This window comes from Oxyura jamaicensis, chromosome 10, assembly GCF_011077185.1.
Source record: "Oxyura jamaicensis isolate SHBP4307 breed ruddy duck chromosome 10, BPBGC_Ojam_1.0, whole genome shotgun sequence".
Lineage (NCBI taxonomy): Eukaryota > Metazoa > Chordata > Aves > Anseriformes > Anatidae > Oxyura > Oxyura jamaicensis.
The window spans coordinates 14539445-14558381 of NC_048902.1; the positions used below are offsets into that span (position 1 = coordinate 14539445).

Genomic DNA, 18937 nt, shown 5'->3' on the forward strand with positions numbered 1-18937 from the left:
GGGAAGGGAAGGGAAGGGAAGGGAAGGGAAGGGAAGGGAAGGGAAGGGAAGGGAAGGGAAGGGAAGGGAAGGGAAGGGAAGGGAAGGGAAGGGAAGGGAAGGGAAGGGAAGGGAAGGGAAGGGAAGGGAAGGGAGCTGCATCCCAAAGTCTGAAGAGAATGAAGAAAGACTTCAAGGCCTTGGGATGGCTTTTAATGTCTATAAATACGTAAAGAGTGAGTGTCAGGAGGATGAAGCCAGGCTCTTCTTGGAGACATCCAATGATAGGACAAGGGGCAATGTAAAAGTTAATAAATTTAAATCTACTAATCCAAGTATCAGAAAGATCTAAATCTATGATGCTGACATCTGAAACGTGAGCATTAATCTCAGTTCTATTGTATTCACACATACCAACACTTGGGTCCAAGTATTCAGGTTGAAATATTAAAAAAAAAAAAAAAAAAAAAGACCTCTTACGAGATTCATTTCCAATTTACAGGAATATTTGAGGGGTTCCAGATTTTAATGAATTACTTTTGGCTTGACAGATGGAAGCAGAATAGAATATTGAATGGTATTTGCAACCAAATCTTCAGGTCAGCAAATTGATTCTGTACACTAAAGAATCCCCTTGTAAGAAATAAGCAAGAACTAATGCTAAAGACTGCTAAAAGGAAGATGAAATAGCCTGTTAATATTATTTGAAAGAGATAACTTGCACATTTTCATGCATTTCCAGCAAGAAAGTCAATGTAAGAAATATTTTGTTTCAGTGCTACCAAGTCAGGTACTTAGAGTACTTGGGAAAAATGAGTGGAAATACTTTAAAATGCCCGAATCAGAGAAAACGCAAAAAGTGTTTGTATTATCCCTCTGATGAAATGAAGGAATCTTCCCTCATGGATATATTTACATTTATATTTGAGATGGATTAAAATCCTAAACAAAGAAAAAAAAAAAAAAAAAAAAGAACCTGATAGATATCAGTTGGATATTGGGGCTCAGCCTTTCAACATACAGAAGTCATTTTCAGGGTGTTTGGAATGGAAATTTCAAAAAACTCTTCTACAGGCTAGCTGTAAGAATACTGGATTCTGTCACCGGTGACAAACGCTTATGTCAAATCGCTCACGTCCTCAGTGCCTGTCTGTGGTCCTGATCAGTGATGAAAAATAGAACAAGAAAGAATGCAGAAAATCATTTACACATTTTAAAGGATCTATTAAAAAAAAAAAAAAAAATCTTCATTGGGTCTTTCTGCTTATTTTTTGGTGCCTCCACCATGTCATAGGGACCTGTAGATGGCACACTTCATATTCATCATCTGAATGAGGCATTTAATCTCTTCCTGCCGTTTCAAGAACCTGGTCACACAATTTAAGCAAATTTGGGTTAAAGACCTCACAGATGTTAAAGGGGGAAGAGAGCAAATCATTAGATATTGATACAACCTGATATGTCACTGCTTTTAGGTGTTACTGTGGTTATTTAGGAAATGAGTGCAATCCTCCTCCATGGAGATCGCTAGAATTTCTGCCACTGACTTCAGTCAATGTAGAATTTTTCCTCGCTGTCTAAAGAAGATTCAAAACCACTGTCTTGACCTGTGGTGCCTATTAAAAACCCATTAGAACTTCTCAGGAGTAGGGAGTGTTAAATGTAGTGCTCAAGGCAATTATATTCACTTTCTTTAAACTGTCTGCAGTTTCTTCTGCCTTTTCTGTCTTGGAATTGATGTGTGTATAGGAGAACATTGTTAAAACAGCTGCAGAGTACTTCCTGGCTACACTTTACAGAGAAATAAAAGGATTAGTATAGAGCTTGCAAAGATAATCATTTGAATGTCTTATTAATTAATTGTTATTTGTAATAATGGCTCTTTCCTTAAGGGTCTTTTAGAATCCTTAACCGCTTATTAATGCTGTATAGATAAGGATTGCTCCCTAGTGGGAGAAATAAGGTGGAGTATGGAAGCCATTCAGTGAAAACAACAGGTTGGAGAAAGGAACAGAGAAAGAATTCACCATTTGAGTGAACGGAAAATTATGAACAGCTAAATGCATTAACAGAGTTCATCCCGTGCACATAAAAAGTGTCAGGAGATCTCATAGACTTCTGTATTACTGAGGTATTCAGTGTAAGCATGGTCCTTCCCACAAAGTCTAGAACCTCATTTTATATCGAATTCGGGTCCATTTAGATCATAGTTAAAGGCATGCCTTGAACTTACGGACAGCTGTTAAAAGTAGCCATAGATCAGCTAGCTTTGGCTGTCAGTAACAGCCAAATGCAGGATTCTCTCCAAACGCAGGATTCTCAGCACAGGTTCTTACATTTAGCTGAGTGAATGCTCAGGTAGCTAGCCTGTACCTACTACCACTAGTACTCACGTTGATGATGATACTAGTGGTAGACAAGTGTAATAATGAATAGACCAGAGCAACATGGCCTAGCAGGAGGTGTCCCTGCCCATGGCAGGGGGTTGGAAATAGATGACCTTTAAGGTCTCTTCTAACCCAAACACCCCAAAAATGAGTGCTTAATTACCTTAGATCTAGCTTAAAGGTGTCCGTATGACCTGCCAACATTTTTTTTTTTTTTTTTTACATCACTGAATATTTTAGAAGAATAAGTGTCCTGTATCATCCCAGAAACACTTCTGCCTTCAGCTCAATGTTTTTGGCTCCAGACTGGAGTTTCTTTTCATTTCCCTGTTGAATGAAACCTCAAAACAAGGACTCCATTTTCCTGGCATGGAAGATTAAAAGAGTGAGGGACCCTAGACAGATTTCACTAAGGAGAAACCAAGAGGTACGGCTACGTTCATGCCGTAGAAGGTCTGGGAATAGCAGGCAACACTAAAACAGCATGGCAATAGCTATCTCTTCTCCAACCTCATGAGACCTACATTGGAGGGAGGGTAGCACAGGGTTCTTTGCAAGATTTACTCACTTTGTAGAGACCGTGGCTACAGCCGCAATATGTGCTCTCCATGGTGTAGCTCCTCAACACGCCCATTTCCTGCCACACCACGACCCGCGCTGTTGATTCCCGGGACTTCTCTACCAGGAAGCTGCAGCTGTTCATGACAAAGGCGGGGGCCACTTTATCCAGGATTTTAGGAAGAGTCTATGAGAAAGTATCAGCAATGAGAAAATGAACTCAACAGATGAACACGTGTTTATATTGCTCACACATCTTCAGAAAGACCTGTGTTTTTTGAAGTGTCTGTCATCAAACCTATCTGTAGAAACTGTTAAAGAGATAGCTCCAACTAGTGCCAAAGTGGCTTCATTATGTTCATCCCATGTGAAATCCTCATATTCTAATGTTTGTTTCTTTCAAGTCAAAGACTGAAATGCTAAACATAAAGTACATTTAGTATATCTCATTCAAAATCAAACATCCTTCACATCCAATAATTTTGGGCTGCTGAAGTCACAAAGTTTTATTTTCAAGCTGTTTCAACATGAACTACACCTTCCTGTTGTTCTGCCCAGAGGGCTGCAGTCATAGCTCAGTACACGACTTTTCCATTCTACTCTCCTCTTCAGCCCTACTGTATCTCCTGCCATCACACATCCACAATTTGACAAAGGATTCAGCTATGGGAGGAGTTTTGTTTGAAACTAGCATGCAGCAGAGAAAGGGGATGTGTAATCCCCATGAAGGTCATGGATAATTACATGAAAATAGAGCTTAGCATTTAACTATCTTGCACTGTGAAACCAAAATATTCTTGTTTGAGTCCAAATGGTAAATTTTGTACACTTCAGTTAGAAAATCACAGTAAAAAGTAATCATGAAAACCCAGTAAAGATTATATTTTAGCACTGAGTAATTTTCTTGTACTAGAAATGATATTTCCTAAAGCAGTCTACAAAGGCTCCTAATACACTGCAGTATCAAAAACTTCCATCAGTGCAGAGGCAACACATACTTAGTCATGACATCTGTAAAAACATATACTAGATACGTTAACACCAGTTGTGCTCTAGGTAGAAACGGAACCTATTCGTATGTATGTGTACATGTTAATTTTAGTGCTTGCATCCAATCCTGAATATATGCCAAAAAAACATCTGGTCCATCTAGAAAACAGTAAGCAAAATGAGGGCATTCATTATTTCTTTGATGACAGCTTTCTTAAACTTCTGAACCAAATGGGATCATACAGGAGTCTCTGCTCATTGCTAATGGCATTTACCCTTGAATTTCATTCAGTTTGGGCGGTGAAAGCCAAGCAGCTAATTTCACATTCCGATAACAATCAGGTTCACTGATTGATTATGAGCAATTGTAGTTCGGTTCTGTGGAGCTTTGCTTCATAGCACCGTACCGGAATTCTTGCTTTCATCAACATTGAAAGAGTAAGGTTTAATAGCAGGTCTTTTCCTAAAGCATGATTGACACAAATGATAAATCTTTGCCCTAAACTATTTTGCAGTATCCCCCTGCAAACAGCTTAACCATACGTATCTCTGTAACAAAAAAGTAAATGTCATTTGTTAGTATATCCTGGCTACAGCTCTCAATGGACCCTACCAGTTCTGTAAGGTATAGCTCTATAAGGTTCATTTATCAGATTAAAAAAAAAAAAGTGGAGAAAACTCGAACAAAGGGAGAAATTACATTTTAAATCTGAGATCAACATGAGCTTTAAATCTCACGTCAAGGTCTCCAGCGTGCTACTAAGAAGTGCAGCACTCCCTCTCTGTGAGCATACTGAACAGAGGAATCTTTAATATGGACTGCTTGCTGTAGACTAAGCATTCAACATTGCTGAATTGCCTTCATAGTACTATTTGCTGCAAAATAGTGCTCTTTCATGTGGAGCTTCCAGGTTTTCCTGGACTTGGGTAGAACAGTCATATCACCCAAACAATTACAATCCTGAGCACTATCATTAGATCCAGTTAAACTGTGTCTGAGGATACAGATAGTTTTCATTCTGTCCTTACCTGAAACAACACACAGATTTTTGTAAATATATATATTATGAAGTACAATAATCAAATTCTTAATCCAGTTTAGCTTTTAAAAACAATTGAAATTATATGCATAATCAATCTTTTACATACAATTAAATAAAAATGCTGGCAGGTAACAGTAATGTCTCTACGCAGGACTCATTTAGGAGCATTAGCAAATCTGAATTTAATATTCTGTTCATTTTACCAGCTTTCACGGGATTTCACACTAATGGTTCTTTCTTCTCTACTTATTTTTCTCATTAATTATATTTCAATTGTATTTTTGGAAGGGTGAAAACACACCCTTTTAAAGGATTCTTTAACGATAGTGCCGCAGTGTGACTGCGTTCCCTTTCTCACACACAGCTGGATTTAACATGCACAACAGTGAGGAGAGCTGCTCCCCTCACGCAGGACCATGTCCAAAAACCACCATTCCCATTAGAAGAGATTGGAATGAGGTTTCTCTGCTGATGTCCCTGCAGAAATTGTTTTCAAAAGGGCCTGGAATGGCTATCAAAAGGACAAATCCTGAAACTGGGTTTTGTGATGCCAATGCACAAGTCATCTAAGGCCACTAAATAATAGAAAGTAATGAAGACTCTTACTCCTGTGAATTGCCAATGGGTTACAGCTCAGTCCGTGGCCTATGTCTATGAGGCAAAGGCTGTTCCAAAATCACCATTTTCTTGAGGTATTTGATTCCTGCTCCTGAGGAGCAAATCCATTGTGGAGGTCAGGCCAATCCTCAGTTATCTACAGGAGGCAGGACAGAAACCTCCCGAATTGTGGAAGAAAAAAAAAAAAAAAAAAAAAAAAAGAGAGAGAAAGAATTCTAACCACAAAATCCTTTTTATAGGCCACTGCAGTGTTTTTTTGGACAGCCTTGGAGGCTTGCTCCTGGTTTCTTCATTGCAGATTCAAGACAGGCTCCAGATGCCGAAAGCAGCATTTGAATTCTGTTTGTGTAACAGTGAACCATCCTCAGCCTTTTCAAGCTGCCTGAATTCAAACACAGCAAAAGATATCCTGACTGTAAGCACCCTTCCTGCTTTCTTTGTGAAACAGAGTGTTTGCCACAGGGACCCCTTATGATGAATGTTGGAGTACTTTCTTCAGGGAAAGTGTCCGTATGGTACGTACACTACTTTAAGACCAACCTTATGGAAGGATAATTAGACTTGTCAACCTACTTCAGGTTGGAGTTAGACAAGCTATACCTCTGTAATTAAGTTTAAGGCCACAGTTAATATTTTATGAAATTAACCTTTTCTAAGACTATAAATATATCGTACCAGATCTTTTTTTTTCATGGAAATTTGTCATTTAAGAGGAAAATATCATCTAGACAGTTGCAAAGAAAGAGATGGCAGAAAATCCAGAGAAGAGTTTGATGAAATACAAGCAAGACAGATTTCAATATTCATTCTTTCAAATCCCAGATTTTTTTTCCCCATTTATGACGGCAAGCACTTGCTATGAAAACTTCACTGTGTTAGATCCGTTTGACATCCATTGAATTCTCTGGCATTTTCATTGGGTTCGGGAGCATTTCGTGAGGAAGCAACTCAGCTGAGTAGGACAACGGCACATTGACATTTTGTCAGTAACTATTATGGAATACCTTTTAATTTTCTTAGTATGACGGGGTGAGAAGCACACATATACTTGGAACTCATAGAACACACAAAACTACGGCATTCCAGCAGTCTGTGGCCAAAGATAATAAGACAGCACCTTACTAAAATATAATAAATCGGGACCCACCTGTTGATAATTTTAGTCCTGATAGCCGGTGCATGAGCTTTTGTGAATGATTTTAAGTTTTCTGAGTATCTACTCCTCTGGAGTAAAGGAAGCTCTCACCTACACCCAAATTTTGTGAGTGGGCCTTATCTTAGAGAGCAATGTACACGCACGTACATGTCAGTAATTGCATAAAGGAACAAAGCAGACTTACCCTGTAGCCAACATCTTCTGTGATAACTGCTGTGTCAACTGTGCAGCCTGCTTGCCATAAGGTCTCCTTGATACTGCAACCATAGAGAAACACATTCTTTTTCTGGGAGTGGCCATGGTAGTCACAGAATACCTAAGGAGGTAAAAGGCAAAATCTTGAACACTGAAGAAAAAGTTTCCTGGTTCTTCATAACAGATACAGGTACTATAAGACTATAGTGGAGATTATTTATTTATTTATTCCAGTCTCTTCAGACAAGCTCAGACTCTGGGCCATGCCTATAATCAGTGTCAAACTCTGTTAGTCAGTTGTATTTTGTTTTATCTATTGGATCTGACATGATCTTAGGAATCCAGAGTCAAGATCAGTGCATTTCCATCTGCAGCAGACATAAACATGACACCTGTGCAAGAATCCATGGCAACTCAGGAACCTAAGAGTTCATGGCAACTTAGGATACAACAAAGCAATTTGTCAGGCTCCTTTGACTTCTAAACTCTAGCATTATCCTCATGAGATTTTAAAACTACACTTTCCTCAGCAATGGATCGCGACCTCAGCTTCTTTAAATTCAAAACTAGTGCTACTTAATTTTCAGGAAAATATAATTGCACACTCATGTAAAAACATTTAGTATGCTGTCAGATCTTTGCCTGAACTCCTGGAAGCCAAGCACAGAACATGACCTATCTTCATGGCAAATAATCTCATTCCACACTATCTAATATATCTACTTTATCCATCTCTCTTATGTCAGCTGTCATATAAGGTAGGCACAAGGCATGCTTCCAGTTTTAGTGGAAGTTTTGATTGCCTTTATAGGCAGATATCAACTCCTATAGAAATGAAAATCACAATTTAATGACCTAAGAGGTAAATATTGACCCAAGTGTTAAAGAGTAATCAATCTCAGTACGCTCTGAGATATGAAGTCAATATACACACTGCTGTTACATACATTCTCCATGTCTTCATCAGAAAAATTCAGAAATCTGTCAATGAAAGACAAGAATTTCTAAAGAGAAGAAATTGGTTCATTTTAAACCAATATTCACCACTTATTAGAAAGGAGCTTCAAGATCTCATTGAAATTGTTTTCTGGGGCATATGCAAGAGACAAAGGAACAGGTGTTGGAAGGTAGGGAAGAATTACGAAAAAATATAACGAGAGATAGGGGAAAAATATGGGGGAGAAAAACATGTATTCTTACATAAACACATATACAGGAGGGGAGAAACAGATGGAGCAGTTGAGTTTCTTCCACCAAATGTAAAGGCAAGATTTACCCTAGTACGTTTATTTGCCAGTTATACAGTAACTAAGTTTAGCTGAAGGCAGTCATGGAGTTTAATTATCTAGGAATTGAGTATTTAAATCTGTTCAGCTCTTCTGACAAACTGTACATTGACAAACTGAAGATGCTAAGGCATACACGCATGAAGAACCATCTCCCTGCTCCTAATTAGTTGGACAATTCAACTTATCTTGACAAAAACCTCACACTGGCAGTTTGTTTGCTTATACCCTGCTCCTTTTGTTTTCCAACTTGTCAGTGTTCCTTCAGAGACCGCCACACAACTCCAGCTCTCTTTGCAAGACTCTGGACCTGCACATCCCCATCCCTGCAGTGCAAGGCATTCCACACCTAAAGCACGAGATCAGTGACCTTCACAGCAACAAGTGCTCCTGCACTGCTTATACCCTTGCCACCTGGCAAAGGCAGAAAGGGGAGGACAAAGAGAGCAGTTTGAGAGCTGCTAATGAGTGCAAACCTACAATCAGCATCCTTTCCAAAGGGAAAATAAAATAAAATAATAATAATAAAAGAAGGACAACATTGCACAGACCCCAGACATTCAGCCCTGTCAGGCTGTGTGCATATTTTACAGGGATTACACAACCCCTGCACTAGAAATAACTGGCTGAAGCACGTGGAATTACCCTGTAATGGTCCCTTCCAAACAGCTACATTTATTGGATCTCTTAATGACAGACATTTTTCCAGTTAGTGTTCCATCTCTGCTTTCAGCGACATATAGTCATAGGGTAGGTTAACCACAGGTACCACCTAGAATTTATTCCTATGAATATCAAAGAAGATTTTATAGCTTTCGTTCTGGTTCAAGGCAGAGATCCCAGCTCAACTGGATATCAATTACCTGCCAATTTGCAGAATTACTAGTATGCAAAAGACGCATATATTATTACCTAAAAGATTACTTTACTTATCAGAAACCACACGGGGATGATCAGCTATTCAGATAGCTGGGCTGCCAAGTAAGTACAAGGTCTATAATTCTGCATCTCAAGAAACCTGCCGATGAGTCCTTAATGACAGGTCTGGAATGAGCCTTCTGTGTTAGTAAAGGATTATCAAAGCCAGGCTCTGTAACAGAGCTGCTGTTTCAGGCCATGGGATCTTTCGCTGATTCCCAAATTCCATGGCAGAGGAATCAGTGCTACTGGAAATATTTTCATTCCATTTGGAAGTTGCATAGTCCTACGCTTTAATTAACTTTGCTGAATACTGCAGTTATTTTCTATAACAAATTGTTCTTTATAATACACTCTTCTGCCTTATTTTCACACTACAGTGTAGCATACACCTCACTATTCAGCAAAGAAAAAACTCTATTTTGTAATTTCAACACACAATATAGAAATTTTCCTGTCTGGGCAAACACTAAGCAAACCTGGGACCTCCCCATCTGTTTTTTCTCCAGTCTGTCCTTTTGTATAGCTAGGACACTAACATACAGTCAAACTCCAAGTCTTGTGCTCACTGGTATATGACTCAAGACACACATGCAAATTTTTATCTATTTAAAGTTATTTGCCAGTACTGATCATCGTGGAGGTAAGGACTGCTTGCAAACTCAAAAACAACCCTCCTCATGACTCACAGAACCAAGCAGCTTTTAAAACAAAGGAAAAGCAAAATAGAAAATGATAAGCAAGAAACTCTGTTGGAAAACAGATCATTTTGAAATCTCTTTGATTTTCCTGCAAAATTTCCATTTTTCCTTAGTGGTGTTGTGAGAGGACTCAGTCTCAGAGGTTTGAGGTAGACATGTCTGTTTTTTTTCCCCTCACAAAAAGCTGTATCCTTACAAGCAGATCTGTTTCCAAGCTTGACAGAATACTTTTGAATGGCAGCAAACTCTGCTATGTCTCCTGGTCCCTAGGAGGTTCTTTCTGTCCCCTCCAAGGGCATCCTGGTCTCTGTGTATGAGCTGCACGTCTCCTGTTGCATACTGCAACTGCACTGTCAACCATAACTTGTAAACCCTAGCATTTTCTCACCACAAATGCTCAAGGAGAAAGCAACACCTCTCTCCCCCTCAGACCTGGTTGCTCCAAGACACAGCTCTCTAACACTCCCACTTTGCTGTTCTCGGTTGGAAAGAGATCCCACACAGAGGAGAGCTGCAATGCCACAGTGCCTCCAGCCCCTTGTTTCACTGGGATTCCAGAGGCAGGCTGTTTGCTATGGAAGGAGTAACCGATTAAAATGGTTTTGGTTTGAAAGGCCATTAACTTTAAAGTTCTTTCCTTTCCTCCTTCAAGCAGCTTTTCTTTGCTTTGAAGATACTGCTTGCGCATCCCCAGGATAAATTAAACTAAGTAGCTTCACAAAAATCATTTGGCTATCTGGGAACTTGGCTCCATGGGATCTTGGCAGCAGGGCCAGGGAAGAAGAAACTCAGCTCTCTTCTGGAGCAGGGAAAAGGCATTTTTGAGCATGTATAGCCTAAAATTGATGTACTCTTCAAAGGCAAAGAAAAATCAGTTTACCAAGTCTGACATGCAGCTTGTGAGTGAGAGAGATGATAGGATCAATAGTTTCCCTTCACTCAGCAATGATGAAAACTTGTACTGGGTGCATGTTCAACTTTACACATCTGGCTATGATAGGGAGGGTTCTGAATTAAAAAAGACCCAATAGAAAATAGCGTGGTAAACCAGAACTGAACATATATGGCTCTAAACCAAAAAAAAAGGTTGGTGAGAAAGCTCCAAACTGTGAGCTGAGCTTCCATGAGGTTCCTTGGAGTGCAGAGCTGAGGTGCCAGGCTACTGCCTTGGCCAAAAATAAATAAATAAATAAATAAATAAAATTCACATTTCCACAAAAACTCACTTAAAGAAGCTCACAGACATTTTCACCTTGTCAAGAGTAGAGAGAATTGTGTATCTTTGAACATTTTCAGCATGACTGTATCTGTAAGCAGCCAACCTGCCAGTCTGTGCCTCCATTTCTATTCATTAACATTTGAACTTCCCTGTGCTTTTTATCCTGAGGTCTCAGAACTATTCAACCTACTGGACAACAAGACCGAGCAGATGGGACAGATCCCAGACCAACCCCAGTTGCAGCTTTCAGACTAGAATCACCTCTCATGAATTTCTGGTAGTCTAAAATCCAGTCATTTCCTTCCCTTCACCAACGCAGTGTGGAAGTTCAGCCCTTTTGAGGGCTAGTTGCTGTGTTTTGGGGATTGCACAGGTTGCTCCAACATGGGCCTTTGCATAGTATGTTCAGACTAAATCTTCACAGAATTTCTCCCAACTTCTTGCCAGGAAGATAGCAATAACCTATTAACAATATTTAGCTCAGTCAGAGTACTTTAAGGATATTAAAGAGCTTTAAAGAATTCATATTTGTATTACAGGTGTGCAAAGGCTCTGAAATTAGGAGTTGTTTAGAAGATTCAGTAGAAAATCCAAGACATTCAAAACAGATCTGTGAGGTGAAAGCATAACAGCACAGGATACTTTCAAAATCTCTCTAGCTCTAAAACAAAGCTGTTCGCACAACTGCAATAACCAACCTACACACAGTAACTTATAAAAGACACTGGAAAATACTCACCAGAGGAGCCCGGCCAATACTGCGCAGATAGTACAGAAGACCTTTGGTGTGGTAAATAGTTGGATGAAGCTGGGAATTGGGCTTCAACCACTGTCTGTTCAGATCATCCCCGCTCAAGGAACAACGATGGCTGAAATCAAAAAAACAGCACAGCACAAGCCATCAAAACAGGTGCTTCCAAAGTTTCCAGTTCTGCCAAGACATGGCACAAGGACAAGGAATGTAAATTAAAACACAAATATAAAGATTTTGAACATTGGGTTGGAATGAGTCAACAGCCCATACATTTCAAAGGTGCTTACAGTAAGCAAATGTTATCATTTCCTTTCCTTCTAAGGTTCACACAGTTGCAGCCCTGAAAATAAATGCAGTTTTTCCTTTACCTAAGTACATCCATAACCAAGACTACTTACAAACAAAAATATCTTTGGAAGTGTTTTAAATTCCGTGCTATCTAACAAAATTCAGCCAGTTTACATAGAGCAAAAGCTTCTCAAAACCTCTATAGCAAGTAAGTACATCCAACTCCTACTCATTCTAATTGAAGACAGGTGCTTGAATCTCTTCGACCAGTCTGAAATATGTATGCACTTAAATGAGATGAGCTGGATATCTCATTTCAGCTTCTCTGCTCACGAGAAACGTAGCTATCTGAAGCACATCAAGAAGATCTTGATGCATGCTACATCATTATGTAGAACAATTACCTAGATTCACTGCAAAGGCTGAATAAAAAGCTAAATAAGGATCCTAGATTTGCACTGAGAAAGTGTTTTCTTTAGTTGGCTTGAAAATATTCTGTTCCTGAGTCAGTGATCAGTGGAAAATTCTGCAGGATATTTGACTGTATGGAGCAGTACATCATTGTACAATTCTGCAAAATCTGTCTAATCTCCCTCATTAGTGACTGTGTGTAGTACAGAGCCTAATTATCCTAAGTATTGGGCAAATTTCTAGCTACACGGTTGCATCCAGCTTTGCTGTTCTAGCCTCCTAGTAATGGAGTAAGTACAAATGTATTCCTGGGGATGCAATTTGGTGGTGTTTAGGCAGAATCTTGAACTGCAACTGGGGTGTGTTGCACGTAGCAGCTTTGGTACTATCTATGCCTTGCAAATGATGCTTACAGAGAAAGGGTCCTAAGGTAGGAATTTAAATAAATAAATAAATAAAATAAAATAAAAAGTAGAAACGAGAGAACTGATTAAGCAAGACAAAGAAACAATAAGAGTCGCTAAAAATGGTTCATATTTTTAATGCAGAAAAACAAGGTCTCTGATGCCATCTTGGGGTTTCTGGCAACATCACAAGATCCATTCCAACTTCAGTTTCAGTGTTACCTGAATTCCCCTCTTTCTTCATAATCCACAGCTCTCACATTACTCACTCTACAATTTGGAAAACATTAGCAATAGCTAACACACGGGAAGTCATTGAATGCTTCTGCCAAAAAATCGATGTGAAAACACGACCACTTCAGTTTTGTTGTGTAATGGTCTTTCAGGCAAAGGTACCTGGAGGCTCACCTCTCCCGACCTTCAGGACCACAGCTGCTCAGCTGAGCTTAGCAACTGTATTTCTGTCAAGAACTTGTGAGCATACATGTTTTCCTTTCAGCAGATACAACTCCAAAAAGAATCACTGAATCACATTCAGAAACAATCATCTTTTCATTGGTGACTGGTGAAAAAAAAAAAAAGACCCAGCACCAACCACTTCCTTGACGTAAGCATGTGATGTTTTCCTGCCCAACAGTTGTATCAGGGAGCACAACTAATTGAAAACAATCGCTGAATGGTGGATAGACTTTAATTCTCACACTTAATTTTAACAACTAGGGAAAAAAAAAAAAATCATTGTTATTACAGAAGTATGCAAATACTTCTTCAGCACTGTTATTGCTTAAATAAAACAACTTCTCCCCTCCTTTTTTGTTGGAATTGACACTAGTTTATGTCTTCTCAAACCACTCGCATGTCTCCCTTGGCTAAAATGCCTTGGTGCTTGCTGGGAGACTCCAACATATCAAGCCAAACATGCAGGGGAGTAGGAACATGACAAATGAACTACTCCCAATAGGATGCAGTAATATAGAGATTAATGTCAAGCTAACACCAAGCTCAATTTTTATTTTGTTTCTTAGACTGAACTAAAAGCCTCTTAAAATAAAAATAAATATTTATTTAAAAATAAAGAAATCCTTTAGAACATAAATGAAATCCCATGAACTCTTCAAAAAGGATGCAAGAAACACTAATCAACTCTGTTAACACACATTAAAGCCAAGTAGATGGTGTTACAAGGCACCAGTGTTTCCCAATACAGCATCTGGTTCTGAGCACAGTTTCCACAGAGCATGCCAACATGTCTCACTCTTCAGGCAGACTTTGCTCTGCCCCGATACGATTTACCAACTCCATTGCTCTGATAAGAATTGAGACTTTTCTTAGAGGTGACTCTGTGACAAGTCAACCCCCCACCCATGCCGTTCACCAACACTGCTGATCACTTAGGATGCGTTCAGTAAGCATAGTCCAACACTACAGCAATCGTTTGAAAGCTTTTATTTACAGCAGGGAAGGAAGGTAAAATCTCAGCACATAGGCAAGGGCTGGGAGACAAAGTTCAGTTTTGTCCCTTCAATGATTAACATCTTTGCTCATTTAAATGACCTTTAAATATTAGCACTCTGTCTGGCAGCTTGTATCCATGGCTCTTAAGGAGATGCAGAACTTTAATTAAATTATGAGACTGATTTTTCCATCTCACTCCCCACTCCGACCATACTGTTAAAGCCTGTTTATTTTTGCACATCCCCACCAGCCCTGTTCCCTTGTTCCTTTCTTTCTTCTCTCCCATTCCTAATAGCGATGACATTCATAGATAATGGGTTTGTCCGTTATGCTCTGCAACCAAGGGTGAAGGTAAAATATTAAGCTGATCTCAAGTGCTGATAGCAAATAAAGGGGCTGGGAAGCTGTGAGTGGCTTTGTATGTTTGGCAGGATTTAATGAAATTCACTTCTCAAATCAAAGGCGTTTCTTACAACGTAGTTCCAAGCTATTACATTTGCTTTAAATGCTTTATGTGTCTTTTCTCCTTCACAGCATTAGAGAGACTACCTGCCACCATGAATGGGACTCCTAGCAGCTCAACAGGAATGATGAAAACATCTGCCACAAAGAATTCCAATAAGTAAAGAAAACTCCACCTCTGTGGCTCTGTACAGATTGCCTGTACTGCTGTTAGTTATCATGCACCTTGAGCCCGGATGTGTTACACGTATATATGTGAAACAATTAAATTGCATTTCTCTTGTTCACAAGCCTGATGCTTTAGATTGTACTTTTGTTATAGCTCTGCCTCCTCTTCTACCTTTAAACAGCCAGGGCATTCTTTGATGTGGGTCAGCCTAATGGATAGCCGTTAGCTGCCTTTGGGCTGCCAAATGGAGCACAGCAAAAGGAGACCATGAGACTGCTTCCCCTTCTGTTCTGCGTGAGAACTGAAGTGCTTCCATTAAACATTTCACCCACAATCTTTTGGTGACATGATCCATGAGGGACAATGGAGAAAGAATCAGTTCCACAGTACAAGGTGGCCTGTGCAAATATCACGTCTCTCCCACCAGGCTAAACAAAATACTTCTGACCTTCTTCAAGGAGACCCTAGGGCTGTAACATTTCTGTAGGTGTCTCTAGAATGACTCAGAAGAAGCCATGGAGCTGGTAGAAGAAGGGATCCTCTGGGCTTTACTTAGCTGTTCCAAAAACAGGCATAGTTAGAAAACGCTGCCACCACAACGCTGCACAGCAAGGCATTCACCGCTCACCCTTGCCTGAGGAAAGAAACACTCGGGCAGTCTGTCTTTCAGACGTGCTGCAATAGTGCCACAGAGTCCAGTAAGATGAGCAGAAAAAGTATTCAAGCCAGCCAGTCCCTGGAGAAACACGATGGAACGTGTAACCCTCATGACTGGCAGTGTGCAGAGCAAATTCAACCGTAGGTGAGTTTGTTGATGACTGCTTGTTTCAAATATCATTACATGCCATCAGTAATATTTCTCTATATACAACCCTCAGCTCTCAAGATGTATAAAGGTAGGCAGAACTAGAACTGCATATGGGGGAACTACAGCTACTTTACAAAAACAAAACAACAAGAAAACTAGATCCTTAACACCTGAAGTTGATATAAAACAATCAGAAAAAAACAGGGTGCGATTCCCATTCGTAACCCACAAGGAGGTAACTGCACTGCTAAGAGAAGCATTAGACTTGCTCTGAAGGCAGGGCCACCTCATGGGGAGTTAATGAGAAAGAGGTTAAGTAGCTAAAGTACAGACTTGTTCAGTTTAAAACAGAATTGTATTTTAAATGCTTGCACTTGTAAGACCTTGCTTTTAATCTTGTACCTCAAAGTCTGACATCAAGTTTTACTACAGATGTGTCTTCTTTATTGTCTTACTCTTAAGCCTGCTTGGCTTAAGTGCAAAGCAAAAGTTCCTGAGCACCTCAGCTTCCAACTGCACTAAATTCTGCATGAACCTTATGTTTGAGTGGGGAGATGCTATGTAGTCCTAAACTAAGGCTGATAAAGTCAACAGAATCTTTTTGTTGGTTGCAATAAACCTGGACCAGTGCCCTGCATAGACAGAAAAATAAGAGGGGTGGGGGGAGAGAGAGGAGAGAGAGAAAGGGGGTGGGAGGGTGGGCACAAAAACAAAAGAGAACCGGAGATAAAGAGTAAAAGGACTGTGGGATAAACATAGCACACAATATTAGACAGGGAAGAAAGCAAGAAATGGAGACAGAGAGAGAGGAAAGTCACTTTTTAAAGAAAAGATGTTGCTGTGCTTGGAAGATAAAATGATTCAAAATCTCCTGTCCATTACAGATAAATGGAAAGACAGGGCCCGTCATATCAAATGAATGATGTCGGGACTGATAATAACAGCACCTGGGGCACAGCGAACTATGAAATCTAAAGGGATGCATTGTGTTTGATATGTAGAGAGCAACATCACCATTCACTGTGCATCTTAAAAGCATACAGCAGTACTAGCATAGGATAAGAATATCTATAAAGGTAAGTAGGCACAAGTAAACATCAGGATGCTGTTGAGCAGCATGTGGCAGCCTCAGACAGACACAGCATGCTGGACTTTATAAATAGCTACTGCCTAGGATGGAAGCAGGAATGTTTGCAGAAAGGTGTTTTGGTCTTGCCATTCAGAAAGCTCAGAGAAACCTGAGGGGGTCAGGGGATGGGGAGGGAGGGTGGAATCCTGCATTTTGCTTTATTTTTTAATCTTTTCAGAGAGCAAGACTCAGTGATGTTAGGAAGCAGCAGTACCAGCAAAACCCTCCCTCATTATTTAAAGAAAGCTGTCAGAAATAAAGCCTTTTTTTTCTACATTTAAGTCCATGTGCTAAAACTAAAATGACTATACTCATCACATGTCCATTCCACAGAGATACTCATCCAACGCCACCCAGTCATTGCACCACAGTACTGCCCTGTGATGCCAGTGATCATTCTAGAAATAGAACATCCCCACAGCAATGAAAATATTGGAGGCTGAGAGCAATCCAATGAAACAATAGCTTCTGTAACATAAAACCAGCTGGATTTTAAAACGCTTGGATATTTTTCAGAAGCTTCAGTATGACAACTAACTAGTCTTCCATCTTCTGAAATTTGTGTCTTAATGGCATAAGAGAAACTTTGAACTGCTGAGGAGCTCTTTGTAGAGCTCTTCATTTCAACTATTTCATTTTATAGCAGATAGGTATACAAAATTGCACTACCACACTCTACAGCTGGAATACAAGGTGGGGAATTAGAGGGCAGGGTATTTTTGCTACTGTGCGCTGGACTACACCATTAGTTCCATGGTGAAATTTCTTTCCCATCATTAAAGTGGGCTGCTTAAAGTTCCCTCTGGGACATTTTGCTTTTGGATCTTGGCAAGCTATAGTGTTTCCTTGAAGGGAAGTGATCCCATGCCCAGTTACTCTAAGAAGCGAAGAAGGTGACGTTCTCTCTTTGTTCAGGGTTTGAAGTTATTGTATTTTTTATCTGTTCACAGTGAAATACAGGTAAATAGCTGCAAGGCATATAGAGAGACACCGATGAATGAAACACTTCCCATCCACATTACTGCAGCTGACAGTTCACTACTGATCATGTACTCTTCTCCTTCTGACTGCAAGTGCTGTGAATGTAAAATGCCTAAATCAGGACCAAGAGTGGTTTGCCTTCCCAACAGAACTGAAACAGCCAGTTCAGGATCCACAATGCCCATTCCACATCTTTTCTTCTTCAAGTGTGCGCCTCACTCCTAAATTATATTTATGCTTCACTCCCCCAAATGTCAAGAGCCCTCAGGCCTCATTTGCACCACATCTTCCTATCACACTGCTTTCATCGTAAGTAAAGGCCACAGTCAGTATTAGCACACCCAGGCAGGCATGTACTAGATTATGAAAATCAAGGCCAGAAAGTCAACCTCTCCTAAGCGAGTCCCATAAAGTACCAAGCGATGGCAATTTCTCAATTGCACTGTGACCTCTTACTGTCATACTAGTTTATCTCCAGGCCTTTAAGAGGAAAATTTTTACTGCCCCCCCCCCCCCCCCCCCCCCCCACTCCTTTTTTTTATTGCACCTCACACACACACTGCCAAACTCATCTCCTAGATGACACTTGTACTATCTGGCTGCCAACCAATTTAACGGTGCCACTGAAGGGATCCTTTCTGCTTTGGACCATGGCTGCTGTAGGACTTTTCCCTTTCAGCACAGACTAATGAATCCACGATGCATAATGCTCCCTCTTGGGCAAATGCCATTCTAAAGCATCACTGCCAGTTTCTTCTTGCCTACCTACAGCAGAGCACTGATGCTAATTAGTGTAATGACCCTTTACTATTTCACTTTATACATCTGACTGATTTTGTCACAATGGACAATCCTTGCTTCCCAAGATAAATTATGTAGTCTGTGTTCTTCCCTTTTGGTGCATGTAACTGTGCCTCTATCCTTGTTCAGCTCTGGTAGAAGAGTTCCTTTTCTCTCTGTGGACACATTTCATTGTCATATTTTGTCACAAACCAGTCAGACACACAGAACGAGATCTGCATCACC

At 40.1% G+C, this 18937-nt stretch overlaps 1 protein-coding gene across 6 annotated transcripts in view; it reads right to left on the bottom strand.

The window, feature by feature from the left end:
* The window catches only part of AGBL1 (ATP/GTP binding protein like 1), a 286972-nt gene that overhangs the window by 127513 nt on the left and 140522 nt on the right, over positions 1-18937 (bottom strand). For all 6 annotated transcript variants that reach the window (XR_004753622.1, XM_035336082.1, XM_035336078.1 and 3 more), the window contains 3 exons: positions 11790-11919; positions 6916-7047; positions 2935-3111 (listed from right to left, as the gene is read on the bottom strand). Coding sequence is in view for 5 of the 6 variants with exons in the window: in XM_035336082.1 (XP_035191973.1) it covers positions 2935-3111; positions 6916-7047; positions 11790-11919 (439 nt within the window). In the remaining variant the exon portion in view is untranslated. The remainder of the gene's footprint in view (positions 1-2934; positions 3112-6915; positions 7048-11789; positions 11920-18937) is intronic.